The 22550-nt window shown below is 35.7% G+C and overlaps 1 protein-coding gene across 1 annotated transcript in view; it reads left to right on the top strand.

Moving 5' to 3' along the window:
- Positions 1 to 22550, top strand: part of WDR27 (WD repeat domain 27) — a 125846-nt gene that overhangs the window by 59845 nt on the left and 43451 nt on the right. Inside the window, exon 22 of the mRNA XM_026844571.1 lies at positions 13013 to 13111. Coding sequence (XP_026700372.1) covers positions 13013 to 13111 — 99 coding nt within the window. The remainder of the gene's footprint in view (positions 1 to 13012; positions 13112 to 22550) is intronic.

The raw sequence follows: 22550 nt of genomic DNA, 5'->3' as shown, positions 1-22550 counted from the left end.
AAGTATATGATATAAATATATTTAGTTGAGATTACTGATTAAGGTTAATTTTGTATAGTATAAAAAGAGGTGCAGTCACAAGACCTTTTGTTTTCTCTTTCATATTAAGGCTATTGTTTGGAATTACTGCTGATACAATAAAAGAAAGTCATAGAGCATAATTTTGCCCTTACTCCAAATTCTTGGCACATGGTAACTCATCATAGGAAGCTGGACTATATCCTGCTCCAGTTGGCATGTGGTGCCTGCTGGGCACAGTGCCAATCAATATTTTTTAGTGTGGCTCCTGGCTTGAAATTTTGCATAATTTGCATCACATGTCTGTAGAAAACTTTAATTGTTCTTGTTGTTGTCCCCTCAGGAAAACTGAGTCAAATTTTGGACTCTTGCTGTAACTGTACTGTTAGGACAAAATAGTTCTGAAGCATTTTTAGGAGGCTTCTCTTTGAAATGTTGAGACTGGATATATTTTTGTGTTTCCTTTTGAAAATAAAATTGAACATGGCACTTAATAGTCCATTCATATTGTTAAACTAATAACATCCTGACAGATGAACTGATGTGCAACTGGAACAGTTTTAAGAGTATTAAGAAGCCACATATTTTTTCAGATTTTATTCTGTGAGTGAATGTCCACTGGAATTCAGAAAACTTCATAAGAATTCAACAGTGTGGATAAAAAGCATTATCTTGAAATAACGCATTCTGGAAACAAGTTATGTAACTTTCCACTGACCATCAACTGCATCTTCAATCATCTTGGAGTTTAATTTATCAAGCACAATGCTTGCACCCTGTGGTTAACAAATATGATTGATTTTAAAGCCCAAAGATACAGAATTGGAATATAATTGAGAGACATTAATCTTCAACTGCCTTTATATTTCACAATATCTGAACAGTTTGACAGAAATATGTTGGCTGCACTGATTAATAGCAAAATCAAAACCATATTCCTACAGGGCACAGAATCAGAAAACCAAAGTATGTTATTGTAAACAAAGAGATGCAAATTCTGTCTGCCCTTTTTCCTACTTACAAAGTATATGACCTATTTTATATGAGAACAGCTTGGTATAGCTTCTGTGTGGCTGAAGAAGACACATTTTTATTTGAACTACTTTTATGTGTTAGTATGAGATTTGTACATACAGTAAGCCATGGGTTGAAAGTGTTCCCCTAACTGATTACTCCAACTTTAGGAGACCTTTGTCTTGTGTAGGACCTGACAGTCTGATCAAAACAGGGACCTACATGTTGTGGTTTAACCCCAGCCAGCAATGAAGTACCACACAGCTGCTCTCTTGCTCCTCCATGGTGGGATGGCAGAGAGAATCAGAAGAGTAAAACTGAGAAAACACATTGGTTGAGATAAAGACAGTTTAAGAGGTAAAGAAAAAGCCATGCACAAAAGCAAAGCAATACAAGGAATTCATTCACTATTTCCCATGGTCAGGCAGTTGTTCATTCATCTCCAGGAAAGCAGGACTCCATCACGTGTTACAGTTACTTGGGAAGACAAACACCATCACTCCGAATGTCACCCCGTTCCTTCTTCTTCCTCAGCTGTATATGCTGAGCATAATGTCATATGGTACAGAATATCCCTTTGGTCAGTTGGGGTCAGCTGTCCCAGCTGTGTCCCTTCCCAACTTCTTGTGCACCCTCACTGCTGGTGGGGTGGTGTGAGAAGCAGAAAAGGCCTTGACTCTGTGTAAGCACTGCTGGGCAGTAACTAAAACATCACTGTGTTATCAACACTGTTTCCAGCACAAATCCAAAAGGTAGTCCCATGCCAGCTACTGTGAAGAAAATTAACTCTATCCCAGCTGAAACCAGCACACCACAGTATCCTAATTTGGAACTGTGATTATCCTTTACATAATCCACTGTGATTAGAAAATGTAGAAAGTTAACTTTTCTAACATGAGATTTTCTCTTCATCTTAAATAGCTTGAGGTTACAAGTGAAATGGGTTGACTTCTTATTATGAATACACACATTAATTTCTAAACATTTTAGAAGTGGACAGTTTGAGGTTTCTGACTATCAGATAATAGTATTAAAGATGTTGGACAAATACTCTAACTGGGTTTAGACTTCCATTTTTCTGGACTCTGTACAAAAATGTTTACCTAAACATTTGTTGACCAAAGAAATCTTAGTCTAAAAGGACAAAAATATCTGGAGAGTGTGAAATGCTACTTTTAAAAACAGAAATAGCTAATCCTCTCCTGTGCTCCATGTAGTTCTAATTAGCTGTTTTACTTCGTGTCTAATTATGTTCTTAATTTTTGTCTTTGAAGACTTTAGGGCTCTCTGAATAAATTCCAAGTTTCCAGAAATGAAGTAGGGAATGCAGTAATAAAGATTTGGCTCCTTAATGGTTTTAAGATTCATTCTTGCTAGCTCTCTTTGAACTGTAGACTTTTAAGTGTCACAATTTGACCCTAGCGTTGAAATGGAATTTGCTAACATAAAACTCTGTGTCCATGTCAAATCTGAAAGCCTGGGCTCATAGTTGACGCTTACTGACCCATACTGCATACCCAGAAGTTTTTCAGCGTAACAGGTTGCTACATCAATAATAAAAATACATGGGTAATGTATGAAGTTGTCTTCCGTTTTTTTAATTTTCATCAAAGAATTTTGCCCACCACATTGTCTTTGAAACACATTCTTAATCCAGGATTAAATTTATGCCTTCTGACTGTGAAAGCACCAGATCTAGAGAGAAGGAAGATTGTTTCTTCTTCTCCAGAGGGCATCTACACTGAAAGGTGTAACAGGAGACAAGATAAGGAAATTTGATGCTTATAAATAACATAAGCATACTAACTACATGTTAATCCCTGAATGTTAACATTTGTGCAAAATTGTTTTAGAGTAAATTCCCATTATACAAGCTGGAAACATACTCATCAGGGGGCATATCCAAAGAATTCTGCAAACCTGTGCGTGGTGGCTGGATTGAAACCTGGAGATGATAGTGCTTGCAGACTCAGTTGTTTTCAGATACAAGATTCTGCATGTGGCATAAAACAAACTGTAGAATTTATTTATAGTTGACACCTTAGTTTTAAATAGTTGCAGAGGCTGATACTTCAAATAGAATGTCTGTCCTACTACTGAGCAATATACTTCAATGTTTTGCTACCAGATATTTGTTTAGTGGTAAAATTCAGTGTCTCAAATCACATAATGTATTTATGACTTTCCCTATTAGATTAGACTAATAATTTCTCTGCAAAGTCAATAAAAATACATATTATATAACAGAATCCTTAGTTTTATTTTTATCTATTCTTACATTAAGATGGGTAGCTTCAAAAATTATATTCTTATTTTGTCACTTGTAAATGCATTAAAAATACAATGCTGCTATCTGTTAAACTTGTCATCTACTTTACTTGGCCACATATTTTGGCTTTAAGAAGCCATAGTGAAAGGAGATTTATAATATGAAGTAGTTTAAATTTTTAAAGTTTTTCCCCTTATTTTCTCTTCTGTATGAATTGCAGTGCACTGGTGCAGAGTGAGCATCTGCTTGTTAGTTTGGATAAAGAGTGTACACACCCGTTCTTGAAGCACATCTGTCAGTTCTCCCCATCTAGTGTGCTTTGATTTGCATCACAGGGTCATCTTGGATCATGCAGATCAATTCCTTTCAGGCGAGGCTGAAGTGGAAGAACAACTCCTTGAGCAAACTGAATGCTCTTTATATGCTAACCATGTTCAATCCACAGAATCAGAGATAAGATAGCCCAAAGTAAAGCACCAAAATACATTTGGAGCTTGGGTTGCCAGCACTGTTTTGTTCTGTGCATCTGCTCCTCTTGCACTGCACTACTTCATATTATTAGTTCTATCCATGTTCTACTAGACTATTCATATTATTAGTCATATTAGTCTTTCTGTGGCTCAGTTCTGATTTATAAACTGGATATTAGCAATGGTATCTTTCTTCTGTCCTTTTTTTTAAAAAAAGAAGAATTTAGATGAGGCCTATCTCAGTTTGTTACTGCTGCGGTCAGTTACTCTGTTCTTATTTCTATTAAATGTGTCCATCCTTCTGTGTCTGTCTGTTCTTATTTCTATTAAATGTGTCCACCCTTCTGTGTCTGTGCTATGATAAGCTTAACAACTGCATCTGCTTAGATCCAAAACTGCATAAAATGGCCTAGATAGCAAAGAGAAAAGAACCCAAATATGTGAGCAATAAAGTTATGTGGTTGGTTTTCTCCCTCTGAGACCACAATTTTACCAGAACTTTTTAGGTACTAATGTTTGGAAGACAAAAGACTACAGGTGAGGGAAGAGGCAGGGGGTTGAGAAAGATGGTATTATGTAAAATAGTACATCTGGTATGCATGTATGCAAATAGAGGAGACAGGACTTGCTAGTAGTTCAAAATGTTTCGTTCATTATCTCTTGGGAGTGTATCTTGGAGGTATCACTGATGTTTAAATTAGGTATTTTTGATACAATAGAGTATACTGTGGTGTTGACTTTAATACTGGGTTTGGAAAAATGGGAAGATATATTATTTACTGGAAAATTACCTTTAGAAATATCTGATAGAGGTGTTGTCTAGTGTTGATTGTCTTGGTCTACACTTCATACCAGAGGGCTTGCAGACCAGAATATAAAGCAGTGGTAGGGACTGGGATATTTTGGTTTTCAGTGTCTTTGGTATTCCAGTTCTATATTCTCAAGTTTTACTTTACATGTCCATATTGTTTAACCAAAGTAGTCTTTAAGAGAAAACATCTGGAGAAAATACCATTAGTAATGTTTGCTTGGTAGAAGGAAATCCATGGCAGAGAATGAATGACAGAGACTGCAACTACCTCTCTGCCATCTATTGCTGGAGAAAATCTATCCAATTTCAAAGAACACAACTCGGTGTTACTCTTGAACCTCACTTACTTGGATTCTTTGATAGTGTGGTTGGCTTTTAGGGCTATAATGCTAGGAGGGAATATAAATATTGCTTTCTTATTACAGTCATGACTTTATAGTGCGCTATTACTTTGCTGTCATGTGGGTATATCTTTGAGGATGATTAAAAATCTTAACCTTGGTGAATTATTTTCTGAACCGTGGAATTATGTGAGCATGAAGACACTAGCTGCTCTTGTTCGCTTCTTGGTCAGTTCAGATTATTGCTTTATCTATGCCTCTACACCTCAGACCTGACCACCATAAAAATAGACTGGCAGTTGAGAGTGGTGGAGGATTTTCTGCTGGCTATAATTGTGTGCTTATTTACCTAGAGAACACCTTTTTTCTAGTGGCCTATCAAACTGAATTTTATGAGGCTGCAGTGTGTTACTCTGTTAACCTTTAAGTGTGGTAGGACTTTTGAGAGCTGAGTGGAAGTATGAGAAATTAGCCTTTTTGCTAAAGAAAATTAATATTATAGAAAATTCCCTGTATTCAAATGTAGGCAAAACATGAAGTCAAAGTAGATACAAATACTCAAGTTTTATTTTGGAATGCATGCTTCAGTATGCTGCTAAAAGTGGATCTGTATAGATTTATACCCACAGGGCATGTATTTTCTATATATGTGCACCTCTTAGTCTGCAACTCTGACAGCAGTTGAATTTTGTGCATCATCGGTACATATTCTATAATCGTACTAGTTAATTACATTGTGATTGCAAACTTATTAAAATGGGGTAATCCTTTGTAAAGCTAATGAGTTACCTTGTTATGCATAAACACCTGAATGAGGATCCTCCGCATCATCTGAATCTTGCAGTATTGCTGTTGAACAGTCAACACTGGTACACAATCAGGGAATGCAGTTATTGCTACAGTTGATTCAGAAGACAGTCGTAGCAACAGTCAGAAAAGAGCCATTTCCAGAGTGTGATTCCACCATGATGCTTCATAATGAGAGGTGACGTGAATTTTCTTAGAACAAAATCTTCAAGTAATAATTCTGCACTCTGCCAACCCAAGTATGTTATAAAAGTAAAAGCAACCTAAATACAGAAGTGTTTGGTGCTATATAAATTCCACAGGCAGACAAATGAAAACAATCATATATATGAAGCTTTGAAACTGACTAAATAGAAACTAAAATCAGGAAAAATATAAAGTGGAAGCTTCTAAGAAGGGTGGCTTACAGAGGCAAATCTAAAATATTGTTTAGATCTGTGTATGTAATCTTTTTTAGTGAGGAAAATTGAAAGTGTTTTAGAAATCACTGCCAGCATACTGATGCATTTGAAAAGTATCCCCTGCATCTTGAAAGATGGCTGATCTTGGTCACATTAACTGTTTTAATGATAAAGAGCATTATTAATTTTCACTGTTCCTCCTTTTGTAGTTATATTGAAGGAACTCATGTGGAAACTGGGATCTTACTTTAGTGGGCAGTTTCCTGTGACTACCAGAAAGACAGCCTCCATAAGCGGCGTTAGAAGGGAAAGGGACTCAGAGAGGGCATATTGTACTCAACTTCTGGTGACATGCTTAAATAAATTTCTGTGCTATCATTTGGCAAGGGTATAAGATATCTTGGGACTGAAGACTGTTAATCAGTGCTTAGGATACTTGTGAAATCTGTTTTATTATGTGTGGATTTGGCACTGATGCCTATAGTTAAGGTAGTCTAACACTTTCCACTATAATTCTGTTTTCAGTTGCTTATAATTGAGAACATTTTGGGCTGAAACTTTCCATGCTGGGTGTCTGCTTCAGGGTGATTGTTATTTTTCATTTTAGTACAAGTAGTTCAGGTGGTTTTTCATTTTGAGATTGAGGAAAAATACATGGTCCAGTGGGAGATGTGCCCCATCATAAACAGGGATTGTGGAGTACAAGACAATTATATCATGTAGTGTGGGAGTGCGCATCAGCTTTGATGAGACTAATGGAGGCAAATGGAGACTAATGCCTTATTAATAAATCCAGATGTCTTTCTTAAAAGTGTAAGTAAGATTATTTATTTATTTTTCTATCAAGAAATTTTAACTTTTCCATCTTCTGTAGTTCATTTGAAATACTAGAAAAAATACTTGCAGGAAAGGGATGACTTTGGCCAATCCATGCAAAATTTATGAAAAAAAAAAATTGTGTAAGGTCAAATTAGGTATCTCAGATACCAGTGTGGGGTTGTTTTCTGGGGTTTTTTTGGTGATCTTTTTGTAAAATATGTGCTCCACTTTAAAGCCACGGCAGTTACAAAGGTTTTTTCTTGAAACTGGTGTTGCTTTTCTGGCCCCTGTGCAAGAGCTGATAAGAAGGAGAATTTTTCTGTTATGCTTTCAGAGTTTCTCTTTCTGATTTGCTTCCCTCTCTTTCCCTTCCCAGGAGGGAGTAGGAGTGTAAGTAATTTGACTCAAATGTATATGGCCATGGATTCGTCTAGGGGGCAGCAGGAACAGATGGGGACAAGTTTGCTTTGAAGACAGAATATAAAAAAACAGAGGAAAGAATTTATAGTCAAACTCTGCAGATAAAGTGTCAATTTATTTAGTATACTCTACCAATGCAATAGAATTAAGTAGTTTTCCATTTGGACACAAATTCTTCCCCTCAGGGAGGGACCTTCACCCTTCTTCCCTGTTTCTTGTTACACATTTAAAGAAGAAAGCACAAGCTTGTATATACATGGAAAGTGCTAAATACACTCTCACACTGTGGGTTAATGAAAACCGACTACTCCAAATTTTCTTCAAACTTTAAGTGAAAGGAAACACAAGTAAGTATGTGGTTATGGGTGCAGGAAAGTTTTTTGGAAGCTATTGGTACAGGTAAATGATTTTTACTTTTGGCTGACCCTTGGACAGAAATGGAAAGGAAATACCAATATCTACTGAATCAGTATTTTTATTACAAGAAATTGGTCTTAATATAAAAAAAAGGAATTGACTTTGGCTAAAGTCTGTAACAGATTATATGCACATATGCATTTTGGGTATTGCTGAGTACTTCCTAGACTGTTTTGCTTTATTTTTTATTACATTTGGTTTGCTGAAAATCTGTTCTTCCTCTGTCATTGAATTAATATTTTCAATTTTTTTTTCTTTTGTGGCTAGTATTATGGTATCATTTATAATTCACTAACTTTTTTTTTTTTTTTTCAGTAGGGAAGAATATGCTAAAAAGTCTAGTAAGTATAGAATAGAAAAACAATTTGAATGACATCAGAAATGTAGTAAAACTAGAATGATGGCAGACTATGGTAGGAGATTGTTTATACTGGAGTTATTCCACTTTCTATGAATACCTAAATGTAATTTCTGTTAAAATACAGTTTTCTTTGGGTTTGTTTTTGCTTGGCTTTTTTTTTTTTTCCTTTTATTTTTTTTTTACTACTGAAGTTAAAAATAAATTTACTGAAAAGTTTATTTTCAGTCTTGCACCAAGTTAACTTTTATTCTCAGAATTTAGACTATCACTGGCTAGCTTAAATATCTGTGACTAGAGTTACTTGAACAGAAGCTCGTTTTATACACTTTTTTATGGTGATGTTTTTCTTTTAATCATATTTTATTGTGTTACATGTAAAAAATATTCTGATTTAAAGTATTTGCTATTAATTTCCTTAAAAGCACAGTTACTGGAAGAGAAGATGATAGCTGTCACAACATAATAAAATCTGGGATGCAGTCAGGGTCTCCATGGTCTCTCTTTTCTGTTGAAACAGAGCCACCACACCTAAGTATTTAACATTTATAGGGCTAGAAATACAGTATCAGACAGAAGCTTAACACTAGTTCTGTTAGGATAGAACTGTAGAAATGAAGTGCAGTGGGAAGGTTGTGTTCTCAGCCATGTTCTGTGTATTTTGTTTAGCAGCTGTTCAATATGAAAGAAGTCTCATAATAAAAATCAAAGTAAAGTTCTTTCCCATGATGGTGAATGCTTCAGTGGTTAACTACAGGTGGGCTTCTATCTGTACTTGTCTGTTATTACTTTTCTCTGACCTGGTGAATCTTGTTACACAATGTGACGATTCACAAGAGCACTTCATCCCAGCATAACCACTACCTCAGGGTTTAGAATAATTTCTTGCAAGGTGGGAGGTAAGAGTTTGAATGCTTTTCACTTGCAAGATTCTACCGAAGCTGCACAACTGCTTCATAGCATTTTTTTGAAAGAAAAGTATGAGCCAAATGGTTGATTTAGGAACTGTGTGGAAGAGCAAGAATTACTAGAATACCTGGGTTTCACAGACATGGGATTTGTCTTCAAAAAAGAGTGAAATATTATCATATCTATTATACAGAGAGGAGTGGGGACATAGAGATTAAGCCAAAAATGAATATGTTCCTCCTCAAAATAGAGAACCTGGAATGGAAAATTAATTTTTATTGGATAAGTTTGGCAAAGTTCTGTAAGCCACTAGATTATGATGGAAAATTTTCAGCTTCACTAACCATGTCTCTCCATGGTATGTTCTCTTGGTTAAAACATGGAGCCATGTTCCTTCTTGGCTCAGAAATTATTGGAAGACATTGTAGATCTGTGATTCAAAGCATTTCACGCTCTTGACTGTTGCTGTCCTTGACTTTGCCTCTTTGTGCCCACTTCCATGAAAGGTATGAGGAGAGTAGGCTTGTAGAGGAAAAGAAAACTGACTGTAAGGCAATTTGAGGCCAGAAAAAGAAAAGATGGTGAGTGATAGAAACCATAGTCCTGTTTGCTGCCTATACCTCTCTGCCAAAGACTGGTGTTAGTATATGCAGAAGGGCTGATGCAGGCATTCCAATAACTTGCAGAGTAATTAGCTTGTGAAGGGAAATAATTGCTTGCAATAGAAGTTTCATAAATCTCTTTTACTAGGTCTCCATGTGTCAGCTGTGTGGAGTCAAGAGGACTTATATACTATGTACCAACCCCCTGAATTTTAGAGTTGTCGTTCTCCAGTATTTTCCCCATTCAGTTCTATTCAGTTTAAGTTCTTATATCTAACAAAGTTCCATATTGTGTGAAGAAACATGACATATTTCTACTGTTCTGGTCGTTCCCACATTTCCAAAGGGGTTGGACATGTGTACAATAGCTGTGAGGAACAGGATTTGAATCTTTCATGATACAAACACATAAAAAGTGTCAGGGCATTACTGAGCATTGTAATAGTGTTGAAGCATTTTGACAAGATGTCCACAGGATTTTGAGGGGGCTGTTTGGTAAGATTGATTTCTCCGTTTTCACAAATATTCTCTTCAGCTAGAAGCGGTGGAGCATGCTGTTCTGGAGACTGCAGTCTGCTTGTAAGGCTTCTTGCTCTCTCTCAATTTCCTTTCTGGTGTCTGCTTGGAATATGGACTTCTACAGCATCTCATCTCCCATTTTCTTGAGACTTGCAGATTCCCATTAATTATGTGAGCATGACTGCTGTAGTCTGCTCTGGCACAGTGGTGGTGGTGGTGAAGTAAGCTTGACTGCAGTCTCTACACCTCATCCTTGCTGGAGTAAAAAGGTCATTGCTAGCACTCTGTTCTTAGAAGGAAAGTCTTGTGGGAAGTCTGGACAGTAGGGACAGTGTGACAAAGCTTGGTGATGAAGAAGAGAGCACAATGCTACAGGTACTGAGATAACACACAGGTGTCAGCATCTAATAATTTTGATACCAGTTGAGTCATGGTAGTGTCATCAGAGTGAATAATGGAAATCCAGTATGGAAGGATGAGAAAGGATTGATGTGGCCCATAAAATGAGGGAAATTTTGAAGGCTACTATTATGTTAGAACTCTGAAACCTTCTCTGTTTAAGCCTGACTACTTGGCAATATTGTAATCTGTTTAGGATGTGAAATAAATAACCAACACAACCTCTTAATATTTTTATGTCAATAAAGAGGAATCTTATGTTTAACTGTATTTTTGAACAGCAATTGCAGCTTTTCTGTATTGAAACAGCAAGACTTTGAGTAGTCCTGTGTACAGACTGAATTTATTAATACATGGTCTTGTACTTTCCATCAAAGAAAATAATTTCTTTTCTACAGACACATCAGAATGCTTTCCCTTGTGTCATTATATCAGTTTTATCTTGTGTGGGTTCCCCTTACCTACCTGTTCCCTTGTGAACTGATCATGTCCCAAGTGGTGTAAATCACAGTAGCTGTGGTATGGCCATATGTTTTAAAACAACAAAAAAATGCTGCTTTTATATTACTAGCAGTCAAGTACTCATTATTATGACCAGTTTCCTGAGATGTTTAAAAAGTAGGGAGGGTCTTATTTTTTAAGGCAGAATATTTCCCGTTTAGAAGTGTTTGCTGTATCCTTTTAGGAAGGATGAAATGATTTAAACACATTACTGGGGATGCTGCTACTTTACCAGTTAGTATGGTTATATCTCTGTGGAATGCTACAAAAGATCCAGAGGTTAAAAATGCATACCTATGCTTTTGTCTGGTTTTAGGTACTTGATTTATGCCATTATATGGTTTTAATTCCATGTACTGGACTGAATCCACAATATGTGAGGTATATAAACTGAAATCAATTAAGTAGATTTACAGTTGGACTCTTAGTTTGCCCCTCAGCGAATATGGTAATGAATGGAATTTTTGACACTGAGGACTATCCAGTATTTCTTCAGTGCTGGTTTGGTCTAGAGAATGTTGGCTGATAAGATTTGTTTTCTAGGTGAGGCATTAAGTGTTTTTCAGGACCTGCATGGGTCCATGAATCTTTTCATAAATTGGGAAGACTGTCAGTTGAGTCCACAGTCTTTTGGAACATATATTTTGTAGCTGTTTTCTGTCTGCTAGGGACAGCTCATCTGTCTTGGGTCTGAATGATTAAACTCATTTTAGGGTACTACCAATCAAAAACTTAAATCACAGAGTGATACATTGTTCTAATAGCATCTATGCACAGTTTGGTTTAGCTTATGTTAGGCTGTGCTCTGAATTCCATGTTTACAGTCTTAACTGAAGAGATTTCATAAAGACAATGGAACATTTTAATTTTTTATTGAAACTGCAAAGTTTCGATTATTATCATTGACTATTTTTTGCATGTTTTACAATTCATTCTTTCGAGATACGCATTTTATTTATAATGTATCAAATAAGTCTGCATATTTTCTACATATGAGTCTCTCTTGATATGCCTTGTGTATGCATATTGTCTGACTGTATCCTGCAAATAACTGTTATTTTTACTAGATAAGGCATAGTCTAATACAACCCTATGTGCCTGCACATGACTCTCACAAGTGTTTTTTTATGTGGAGGACCTATACTACAGGTTTTACTTCAAAACATTTTCTCTTTTGTTTATGTAAGATAATTCTAATTTAATGTCATAGACCAACAGTTTCCATAGTATTAGTATGTCTATGAATTTCACTGAATTTTGGATTGGTTTCATACTGCAGTTTTTCATTGGCACTTTTTCATTATTTGAGGCTGTACCAATAACAATGTAATTATTTTGCGACTAAATTTCATTGGCTCCTTGGAAAGCATTTTTCCCTTTTTCCTTTCAGAAGCAAAGGCAGGCAGTATGCTTTTTCTCATTTATGATACCCACATCACTTTTCATATTATTGATTTTTTAATCGAATTCTATGCTGTTCAATTTAAAACTGCAGACTGTAGAAAATGAAAAATTTTATTTAATGTAGCAGCAAACGTAAGAGTTTTCAAATTTAGAAACCAAGGTTTTAGATTCTACATATTACTACTTAGAAGAAAGGGCTTAAATTCTGAAGAACAGCATTAAAAATATATTTTTAAATGTTCAGTTTTTATCTGCCTACTTAAATATACCTAATGTTTAGTTATTTAAGGGGAAAAGATATCATTACTCTTTCTAAATAATTTTTTCCTTATTTGAGTTAAGCATTTGCTAAATTATCCTGAATTATAGAAATCAATTCTAAGTTGTTGATGGCTTTTACATCTGTTTAGCTATTACGAAATTTTTCTAACTTCTCTGTAGGCTGAATCTTTAGTCTTCCTATAGTATAACTTAGTGCTTCTAGAATGTGATATATTTCTTTAAAGTGAAAATATAATCTCATTGATTTTCAGGCTTACATATATGAAATGCATTCAAGCAGTTTTTCACATAAACTGGGGGGACACACAGAATGTGTCATCAATGTGGCTTTTAGTCCCTCATCCCCACAGGTAAGTAATTTTTTTTCCTTTTTGAAATTAATATACGGAAAATCTTCATTGTAAGCTTGCTTCTTACTATTCTTATATACCTGCCAATATGCTGTGCAGCTGTAAGGCTGTTCATCTAGTTCCAGCTAAAGTGTGGTTATTGTGTCAGTTATAAACTCATGCAAAATGCTGCATGCTATGGAGACACATGCTCTGACTAACTGCCTACGGAGGAAAGTTCTGGCATGGAAACTGTTGTGAACCGGTACTTGTTGAATGTTGGGAAAATGTACATCCACCTCAAATTATCTGAGTAGATTACTAATTCAGAGAAATTTAAGAGATAAATAAGTAGGGGCAAGGAAATGGCAAGGGGCTCAGGCCTGCCATAATTACTCGAAGGCCTGAAAAATTTAAAAAGCAATTGTTTTCTTAAATGTGCTGTGTCCAAATAAGTAGTGAAATAGCTTTAACACAGTGTTTTGAAAAATGGTTGTTGGTGTGTTTTGAGCCTTTCGTATGTCTATAGGTAAAAAGTACTCCAAAGAATTTAGACATTAGGCAATGACGGTTCCTGGTTTCTTACTGATTGTTAATACTATGCCGTGTTAACAGCATTATATTTCAATGTAATAGTTTAATTATAATGCAGAAATATATACACATGAGTCTGTTTTCTAAGTTTTTATCTTGAAACCAGAGCTTTCCTACAGCAAATTTATCATGTGAATTCTTTGTATACTGTTTTAAATCCTACAGACTTACTTTCTTGGTTTTCATGTATTGAAACTTCATTGAAACTTTCTACTTTCTACATTTTTCCTTACTTTAAAGAGACAACAATAGTCATTATATATATAAAAGAGTACACAGTATCTTCTCTTTCCTTCATTACCTCCTCAACACTGGCTGTACTTGCTACTATTAAAAAGTATATATGGAGTAAGTATAATTTCTTTACATGTGGGAGTATTGTCACATTTACCTATCTCCTTCCATTTGTAAATAATGACGCTAATATTTCTGTGATTTTAGAATTTCTCTAAGTTTTATTCCTTGTGTATATTTTATTTGAACTGAAAAACTGTTAATTGCGCTCTCATGGTAAACATTATGTATGTCCTTTGGATTCAGCAATGCTATATTCAACCAAATTGTATATTTTATTAAATTTTGCACCCAGATAAAGACTAGTTTCAGGTTTAGCACTGAACACAGTTGTGCAAAAAAGATGTTATATACTGTAGAATAGAGCTGACTGCAGTCTTGCAGCATCCTGATCTGTAATTCAGCTGCTGGAATGCACTTTGGTGGAAAATGTCTTCTTAGAGTTTAACTGTTATAAGTCTAGAGGCTTACTTGCAATAATACTGTGACTCAAGACTTTGAAGTAACTAAAGTCAGACAAATCAGTTGTTGATTAGGGGTGCAGAATCCATAAATGATGTAAAATAAACACTGGCTATGGATCCAAGCCAGACTGGTCTAACTCTGAAAGTGTGCCTTGGGGCACCAAGTCTTTAATACTGAACTTTATGAAAACATCACACAGTCAATTTAGTATTATGGTTAAGAGCCAAATATGAAGTTCAAGGACTAGAAACCTTCTTCTTGATGAGCTCTTTCCTGAGAAGCAAGACCTGTGGTTTTGAACCAGCTGACAAATTTCCCCATAGATATAGTTCTGGGAGAAGATTTTGAAGCTGATATTATCATGAGCACTTTATTAAAAAGCCAGGAATGTGCAGAAACTGCTCATTTGAAGGATTACAAATGGAATGTAATTCTGTTAACCAAATAATTCTGTATAATAAGCACTCTGAAATTATTTCTAAATAGGTATTTTGGATGAAATGCAGAATCAAAAAAAAAAATAAAAAAAAAATCACCTGGTCTTTCCAATATAGGATTAACATGAAGTTACATTCAAAGGCACTAGAAGAAGGCACTAGGACAAGAAGCTAAGAAATGCAACGGTAAGCTTGTAGAGTAGAAAAGAAGAAAACCACAGATGAATCTGAAAAGAATAATGCCACATCTTGAAAGAAATACTTTGATTTAGGCTGCCAGAATTTCCAACACTGGAAGATTTTTATACCTACTTCTACCACTAGTTTTAAAATTGACTAGATTTAAAATTGACACTATTCTTGTTTCATCAAAGATTGAATGAATATAGTTAAGAATTATATTGGGTTCTGCACAAAGCCTCATTGCATTTAAAGGGAAACACTGGCAGGGGAAGGAGTAAAGGGTGAAAAAGGGGAAGTGGCTGAGGAGTGAAGTTCAAACATTATGGCTAAGATTTCTGCTGTGGAAGATCCAGCCAAGAGTGAGGTGTACTGGCAGCAGTCCAGCTCAGTGGTTGCTTGCCCAGCACCTGTCCATGAGGTAGTTTGTTCCAACCATTATTATAACTCTCACTTGCATAAATGTTCTTCCAGAAAGGAGGGAAAAAACCTGGATGAGTATAACAGTGATTTTTTTTTTCTGATGGGGGGGCATTGTTCCTTTCATCATGTGGTACTCTGGAATGATTTATAAGATGGTTGCTATGAAAGTTGGAGAAGGGAAATAAGACAGAAGCTTTGCATTTATCTTAGATTTATTTTCAAGATGATTTTTCAGTTTTAGCTTTTCATTGTCACTTCCTGGTTTTCATTCATTATGTAGGGAAACTTAGGTAGGGAAAAGTGTTCATCCTACCAAAAATATTAATTGATTTCCATCTATTTTAGGGAACATACGTTAAGGGATATTATAGTGTTTAAATATAATAACTATGAACTATAATACATTAAGTCAACCTAAGTTAAAATAGGATGGGAGTCTTATCTTCCAAATATGGGAAGAATAAATCATCTCTCTTTGAAATGTCTTTGAAGCAGAATAAAAGCAAATGGGGACACTGCTGTAATCTGCGGGTTTTTGGTGGCTTTTGTGTAGTTGAGTGTTGGTTTTATCTTTGTACGATCTGAGTGAACAATGTGTGGCAAAACTATCCAAGTACACTCTGGCATATTACTGTTCTCATTGGAGGTTGCTTAAAAAAAAAAAAAAAGCATGTAATAAGAAAACAGCACTAAGCTCTGAGCCAGTATACTATGCTGGAAGTTATTTTTTCCTGACAGATTCATGACTTTGAAATCAGTATGTATTGCTACCACCCTACTGATATATTGATAGGTAGCTGAGAGAGAGAGAAAAGAACCCCACCTCAAACTACACTTTAATAGAACAAGCCCTGAGCAACCCGACCTGAGTTCAGCACTGATCTTATTTTGAGTAGAAGGTTGAAAGACATGATTTCCTGAAGTCCTCAGAAAGCTACCTGTCTGAAACATACAGGTATTTAAACACATGCCCAATAAGTTAATGTGTAGGGCGTTTGATGAAAAATAATCAAAAATATAATTTGCATTGGATGAAATATAGTAAATCTGTTCCATTCTCTTTGTCTATAGTTTTAAAGAAATTAAATATATGACAGTTTGAAGCGACCACCCAACTGATAAACTGAGAGATAACTTCAAGGGGAAAAAAACAGAAAGCAAAACTCGGCTGTAATGGAAAAAGTCCTCAGCAACCTGGTCTGATTTCAGTGTTGATGTTGGATGATTATTTTCTGATTTTTTGATAGTGCACATTCTTCAGAAATCTCTTGTCACTGAAGGCATGACAAATTAAAATTGCTATGTGGAAAACATTATCATCTTTTCATTACCCCATAAATTCAACCAGTGGCCTATCAGTAAAATATCTAATTTACATGTGTAGAAAGTATTAATTAAAATTGGTACTCGATAGAATTTTTTTTTTTGCATTAATTTGTAAGTCTGATTTTATGTTCAGTAGTACAGCTATATTTCAAATATAAAATATATTTCAAATAACATTAAAATACGTGTTTAGGTTAGATAATAGGAGAAAGGTAAATTAATAATAGAGATCTGGAAATCTCTTTCACAGCTAGATTTGCATGGGAACACTGAAAATTTCATATTGATTTTTCCGCTGATCTGCTTGAAGGGAGACATATTTAATGTTCCCAGTAAGGACATTTGCTTGTGGGGGTCTCAGATAGTAATACTATTCAGCACTAAACCCACCACTTTAGTCAGAATTGGCTACAGGTGGCTTTGGATGTGTCTGGAAATATGAGGTATCATCTTTTACTAGCTACTAACAAAGTATACTTTTCCTGGTGGTCACATCTGGAGATTTCACTTTAGAACAACTGTTATGAAAACACCATTCTTTTGCGATATTGGTTCACCATTGATGGTTCACTTAATCATAAATTTTTCCACAATGGAGGTAGCTTTTGTAGTGATATGGAAAATTCTTTTTCAGACTTTAGTTTGCTGAGGTTTGGCTTTATTATTGAATTAGTCTTGTCTTGTTCCTATGTAGGGCACATTTTTTCCAGTTTGTTATTCTTCCTCAGGACTATCTTGTCACAGACTAAATCATGGGGATTTAAATCTGTGATCAGTTTGACCTCTAATATGATCTCACTGAAGTCAGGTAAGCTCTTTGACATGGTTCTTTTGACCCTACTGTTTGGCCCAGTCAATTCCAATTACTTCCCTGTCATAATTCACAAATACATCAAAATTAGATGTTAATGGAATTTGGTAATTTTTTTTCTTTCTCCTGTAATTTTATCTCTAAGAAGAATAAGCAACCAGCTGTCAGCTTTTCTGATCTTCCATTCCAAGATCAAATGCAAAGCCTAGAAAATGCTATCAAATTCTAAAAATTCTATTTTTTCTTTTGCTTTTCTGAAATGTATTTTCAGTTTTTGAATTCTGCTGTAAGACTAGAGTAACTTTCAAACACCAGGTTTTAAAAAGTTTTCTATAGACATTTGTTGAAAAATTATTTGGTAGAATCCTTTGTCTTGTTTATTATGGCCCTTGGATGGAACAACCTTTATAATCATGAAAGAAATAGAAGCAGAGGATGGAAAGTAAGCTAGCTTGGACATCTAGGGAGAAATTGTAGTTGTGTCCAAAAATCTTCAGAGGGAGTGTATCTGGGAGTGTGAGTGCTCTCATAATGAACAAGAAAGCAGTGAGGAAGCAGAACTGTAAAGGCTTGAGAAGGAGGTCTGAGGAAAGCGATCAGGACATTTATTTTCAGGGTGGATATCTCACTTAAATTAAAATCTGGCAACTCAGTAGCAGCCAATGGACAGATCCTCTTGCTATCTGAGATAATAAAAACATCCAAATCTATAAAGGCTAGAATTAGTTTACTGAAGCCTCAGAAAGCAAGACACTGACACTAGGGATGTAAGCATATTTGTGGAAAAGGGCACCTGGTAAAAATCTGAAGACTTTTCTTTTGGATTTTAATGAGCTTCAGAAGGAATAGGCTTTGTAAATAGGTTACTATTCATCTCAGAAGAGGCACTTTCCTGGAATTTTAGAAAATTCACAGATTATCCTGAGCTGAACTAAATATGCCTTTACTATGCATGATAAACAATTACAGTTAATTTGCTTATAAAATGGAATTCTCTAAATGCATTAATGTCCTCTTTAGGAATTATTGGTAAAGGACAAGAAAAGAGATGGGGTTTTTGATCAGAAATGGACTATCGAGTTTTTAATTATTCTTGAATACAGGAATTCCCAAACCCACTTGTTCTACAGCAGAGGTCTTTTTTACCATAGGCCTTTCTACTGTAGAGACCTTCAGCATCTACTATGTTGTTCTGCTATCTTAAAGTTTCTACTCATACGTCATCATAGATGTTAGAAAAAACATGTTTGTAACTGCAGTGGTTTAAGCTAGCACATTTTACTTCATTCTTTTGACGAACTGGGGCTTTATATGCAGTGAGTCAACTGGCTTGGCTGAGAACCTTCTGACACAGAGTATGATTAAAATTGGGTGACAAATCAGAAAAGACTGTGAAACAGAAAGACTATTTAATGTTTTTCCAGCATGTTCTCATGTGTCTTAATATCAAGTCTTTAACTTTTCTCTCATTTCACAAACCTGTCCTCTTTCTACATACTACTTTAAGCTGCTGAGGAAGAAATTTCATCAGTTTTCTTTATGAGCAGTAGTGTGCAGTAATGCAGGCTTTGTATGAAGACTGTCTTTGCCAAAGACTGTACTGCAGTTTGTGTCGGGTGAGAAGTTATTTCCTTTACCCTCATCCAGCCAAAGAAGACAGCTGCATTGAAAAGAAAAAAAGCCTGCTGCTGACCTCGTATACATGCTTTCTGAAGTTGAATGTATTTCTCTTCTTGTCTTCTCCTTCAACTGCTAGCTGTGTACTCTCATTTGTGTAATCTCAGTGAATTGAATAAGGATTTGGAGTGGATATCTCTTAAATTCAATGAACAGTTTAATTTTTCTATCCAATTTACTGAAATAGCAGCCTGGCTAAATTTTATTAAAATTTTATTTTCATTCACCATCATGTTCAATATCCCTCTTCTTTTATCCTCAAATACACAGATTTATTATAATGGTATTAATTGTAAAAAAAATTGGGATGGCAGTTAATACAATTTATCTTAACCCTTATGGGATAAAGGCTGTTCCAGGTTGATCAACCTGTAAATGGTACCAAGACATTCATGTACAGTTGTCCAAGACATGTGCTCTTTCTTATTTTTATAAGACTCTAAGACTTATGAGAAGTTGGATTCATTGGGCCATATGCTGAGGTAAAAAGATCTCTGGAAAAGGTAACAGCACCCTGAGTGCTGTTGAACAAATGAATCATTGTGGCAATGAGAGAGAACTTTGGGGTTTTTTATGTGAGACGGTGCTTTTTTAATGTAAAACAGTGCAGCTGTGTAGTTTACAGGCCCAGGACTTGTTAATAATTTGAGATAGTCTTCAAAGTTAGAGACTTGTGTAACCATTCAACTTTCAACAGTTAAATTAATTTAGAAATTCAGCAAAGCACAGAATTACAGTTTGTCATTTATTCTAAATTTAGTCCTAGTCTAAAAAAAAGGGGGAAAGTGGGGCTTCAGCTTTACCTACCTTTGGGAGACTCTCAAATTGGACTTGGTTTCTTAAAGTGCCTAGTTTGGCTACAGCCTTTAAGTCACTGGTTATGTTTGCAAGTCTTAGCCCTTTCCTTTTTAAAAATTGCTTTGATGGAAAAGAATGTAGAGGTCTGGGTTGTGCCACACTCCTGTTATGAGGGTGGTCAAGCTTGTGGAGAATCTATTAGTGTGACACAGCAGATAGTCTTACTAAATTTGTTCCAATCCCTGAGAATTCAGAATCAGTTCCTCATTGCACATGTATGTCTTTGCTTATATCAGGAATAACATTTCTTTTTTAGTTTCTAACAAAACCCAGTAATGCTGTGTGCCAATTAATATAGGAGTTGATGTTGTTTAGTGGAAAAATTTGTTTATACCAAAAAAATTCTTGTAGGTACTTATGACAGCTCTGAAGAAGGATGACAGATTTTAAAAGAGAAAGAAAAAGCCTTCTGTAAGCTAGAAAAGACAATATAATTCAGTTTAATCATGGGATACTCCAGCCTTTCTAAGTGTGTTGCCAACAAAAACCAGCTGTACACCACATGATTTTAGATAAATATGCTTGCAGTGGCAAGCTTCTCAATTCATAGAACATTTGTCATAAAATCTTTTCTGTACTTCTTACAAGTGTAGATATTTTATTGAATGGCACTGCTAAGTTGAAAGGGGTGATACAAAACAATTGGTTCCTCAGCTGTTCAATGTGACTTGTGTTTACCAGGTATCTCAACAGGGAGGGCGGAGGTCCCTTGTGGACTGGAAAGAGATAGGATTGGCTGGGAGTGGGAAGGAAAGGCACTAACTGTAGTCATAGGGGTAATTTGGAGAACAGACAGTTTCTTGGAAACCATCAGACAGAAAATGAGAGTGAAGAGGGAACGGTGGAGACTGACTGTAAGAACTGGAGATAAAGAATGTGTGTGTGGAGAGAAGTGATGATATTGGAGAGATGAAGAGAGTGCATAGAGGGAGGGAATGAAAGCCCTGCAAAGATAAGTAAGGGAAGATAGCTGCAAGGTTAAGAATTATAGTTTCTGCACTTTTAGTTAAGCCTTTTTTCTGATAAAGATGGCAAAAGTGAGATGCCCATGGTCTGGTTTTCAGAGTTGCTGAGAACCAGAGGTTGCTCTTGACTTAACAGTTCTGAAAATAAGTGTGCTTAATGCCTCAGAAAAAATCTGCTTTTCAAAGGACATGAAGAAAAACTGCCAGATAAAATAAACCTCTCTTGCTCCTTTCACACACTACACAACTGTCTTCCAGGAGCCAATAATACAATATTGAAAGGGATAAGCAAGTGAACATCTACTTTTCATGCTCCATGAAGGAGTATGTAGAAACATATTTTGTGAAGTGTACTTTATACTTTGAATACAGTCTCCTCCTCTGTCCCGACAAGCTGAAGTGAGGAAGCTTTGCCAAACAGGAAGAACTAAAGAACTAATCATTAGGAGTTTGTTCAGCTGTGTTTTTTAAATGGAAGTAGGAATTTGAAATTATCTTAGCCCTCTAGGAAGCTGTCCTTAAGGTATCTAATTTTTTTTCTTGCCATCATCTTGCCATCTTGCTATCTATCATCTTGCCATCTTGCTATCTCTCTATCATGCATTTCTCTTGCTCAACAAATAATTTTAATGGAATGCAGTTGAACAAACATTTGCTGATAGTAGAAACCATTCAGGGGGAGGTTTCAGTTCTAAAATTCCTGGGCTTTCATGTAGAACAGGTAGGTACAAAACTTCTTCCCCCACTTCAATTAAAAGTCAAGCATTTGTATTCCAAGAAGGTTCTTCCTTCTTACATGGTCTTCAAGAAACTTAGTGCCAAATCGATTGACGATTATGCTATAAATGTATAGAGGATGCATAACAAAGCAGAGCTCAGACATTACAAATACTATTAGATAAAATACAAGGAAAATGAAGTACGGAATAAACTGCATTCTAAATGAGTTTTTGGAAAAGGGAAAGCTAAGTCTTAGCTAACGGATTAAATATGAAAAGAAAAACAGGCACAACTTCTGTCTCAAATTAAAATAGCAACATAAAATGATTCCAGCTGTCCGATGCAGTATGATATAGCCACACCAAACATTTTGGCCCAGCTCCTGGCTGTATCTGAACTGTGTACAGCATGGTGTACAATTCTTTAAAGCTGCCTTTTACGCCTCTTTTCTTCCAGTTGACTGCATAAAGTACAGCAGGCTCAGAAGTGCATTTTTCACTCTCTTACAAGTTTTTCCTGTGAGCTGATTTAGCAGCTGGGGGGACTTCTACTTTGCCTTCTTTCTTTCCGGCCTGCAGTGTGTGCTGGAGTAGGCAGGGAAGAGCAGATGCTGATAAGGGGATTCTGTGACTCTTTTTCTTATCCCATAGAAATATTCAACAGCTGGAATCACCGTTGTTCCTAGCTGCTGTGTTTCTGAGGAATGGTAT

The sequence above is a fragment of the Athene cunicularia genome, assembly GCF_003259725.1.
Source record: "Athene cunicularia isolate RWA chromosome 3 unlocalized genomic scaffold, athCun1 chr3_part1, whole genome shotgun sequence".
In the NCBI taxonomy this organism is placed as follows: domain Eukaryota; kingdom Metazoa; phylum Chordata; class Aves; order Strigiformes; family Strigidae; genus Athene; species Athene cunicularia.
Note: the sequence above shows the minus strand (reverse complement) of the source record. Positions and strands in the feature narration are given on the sequence as shown.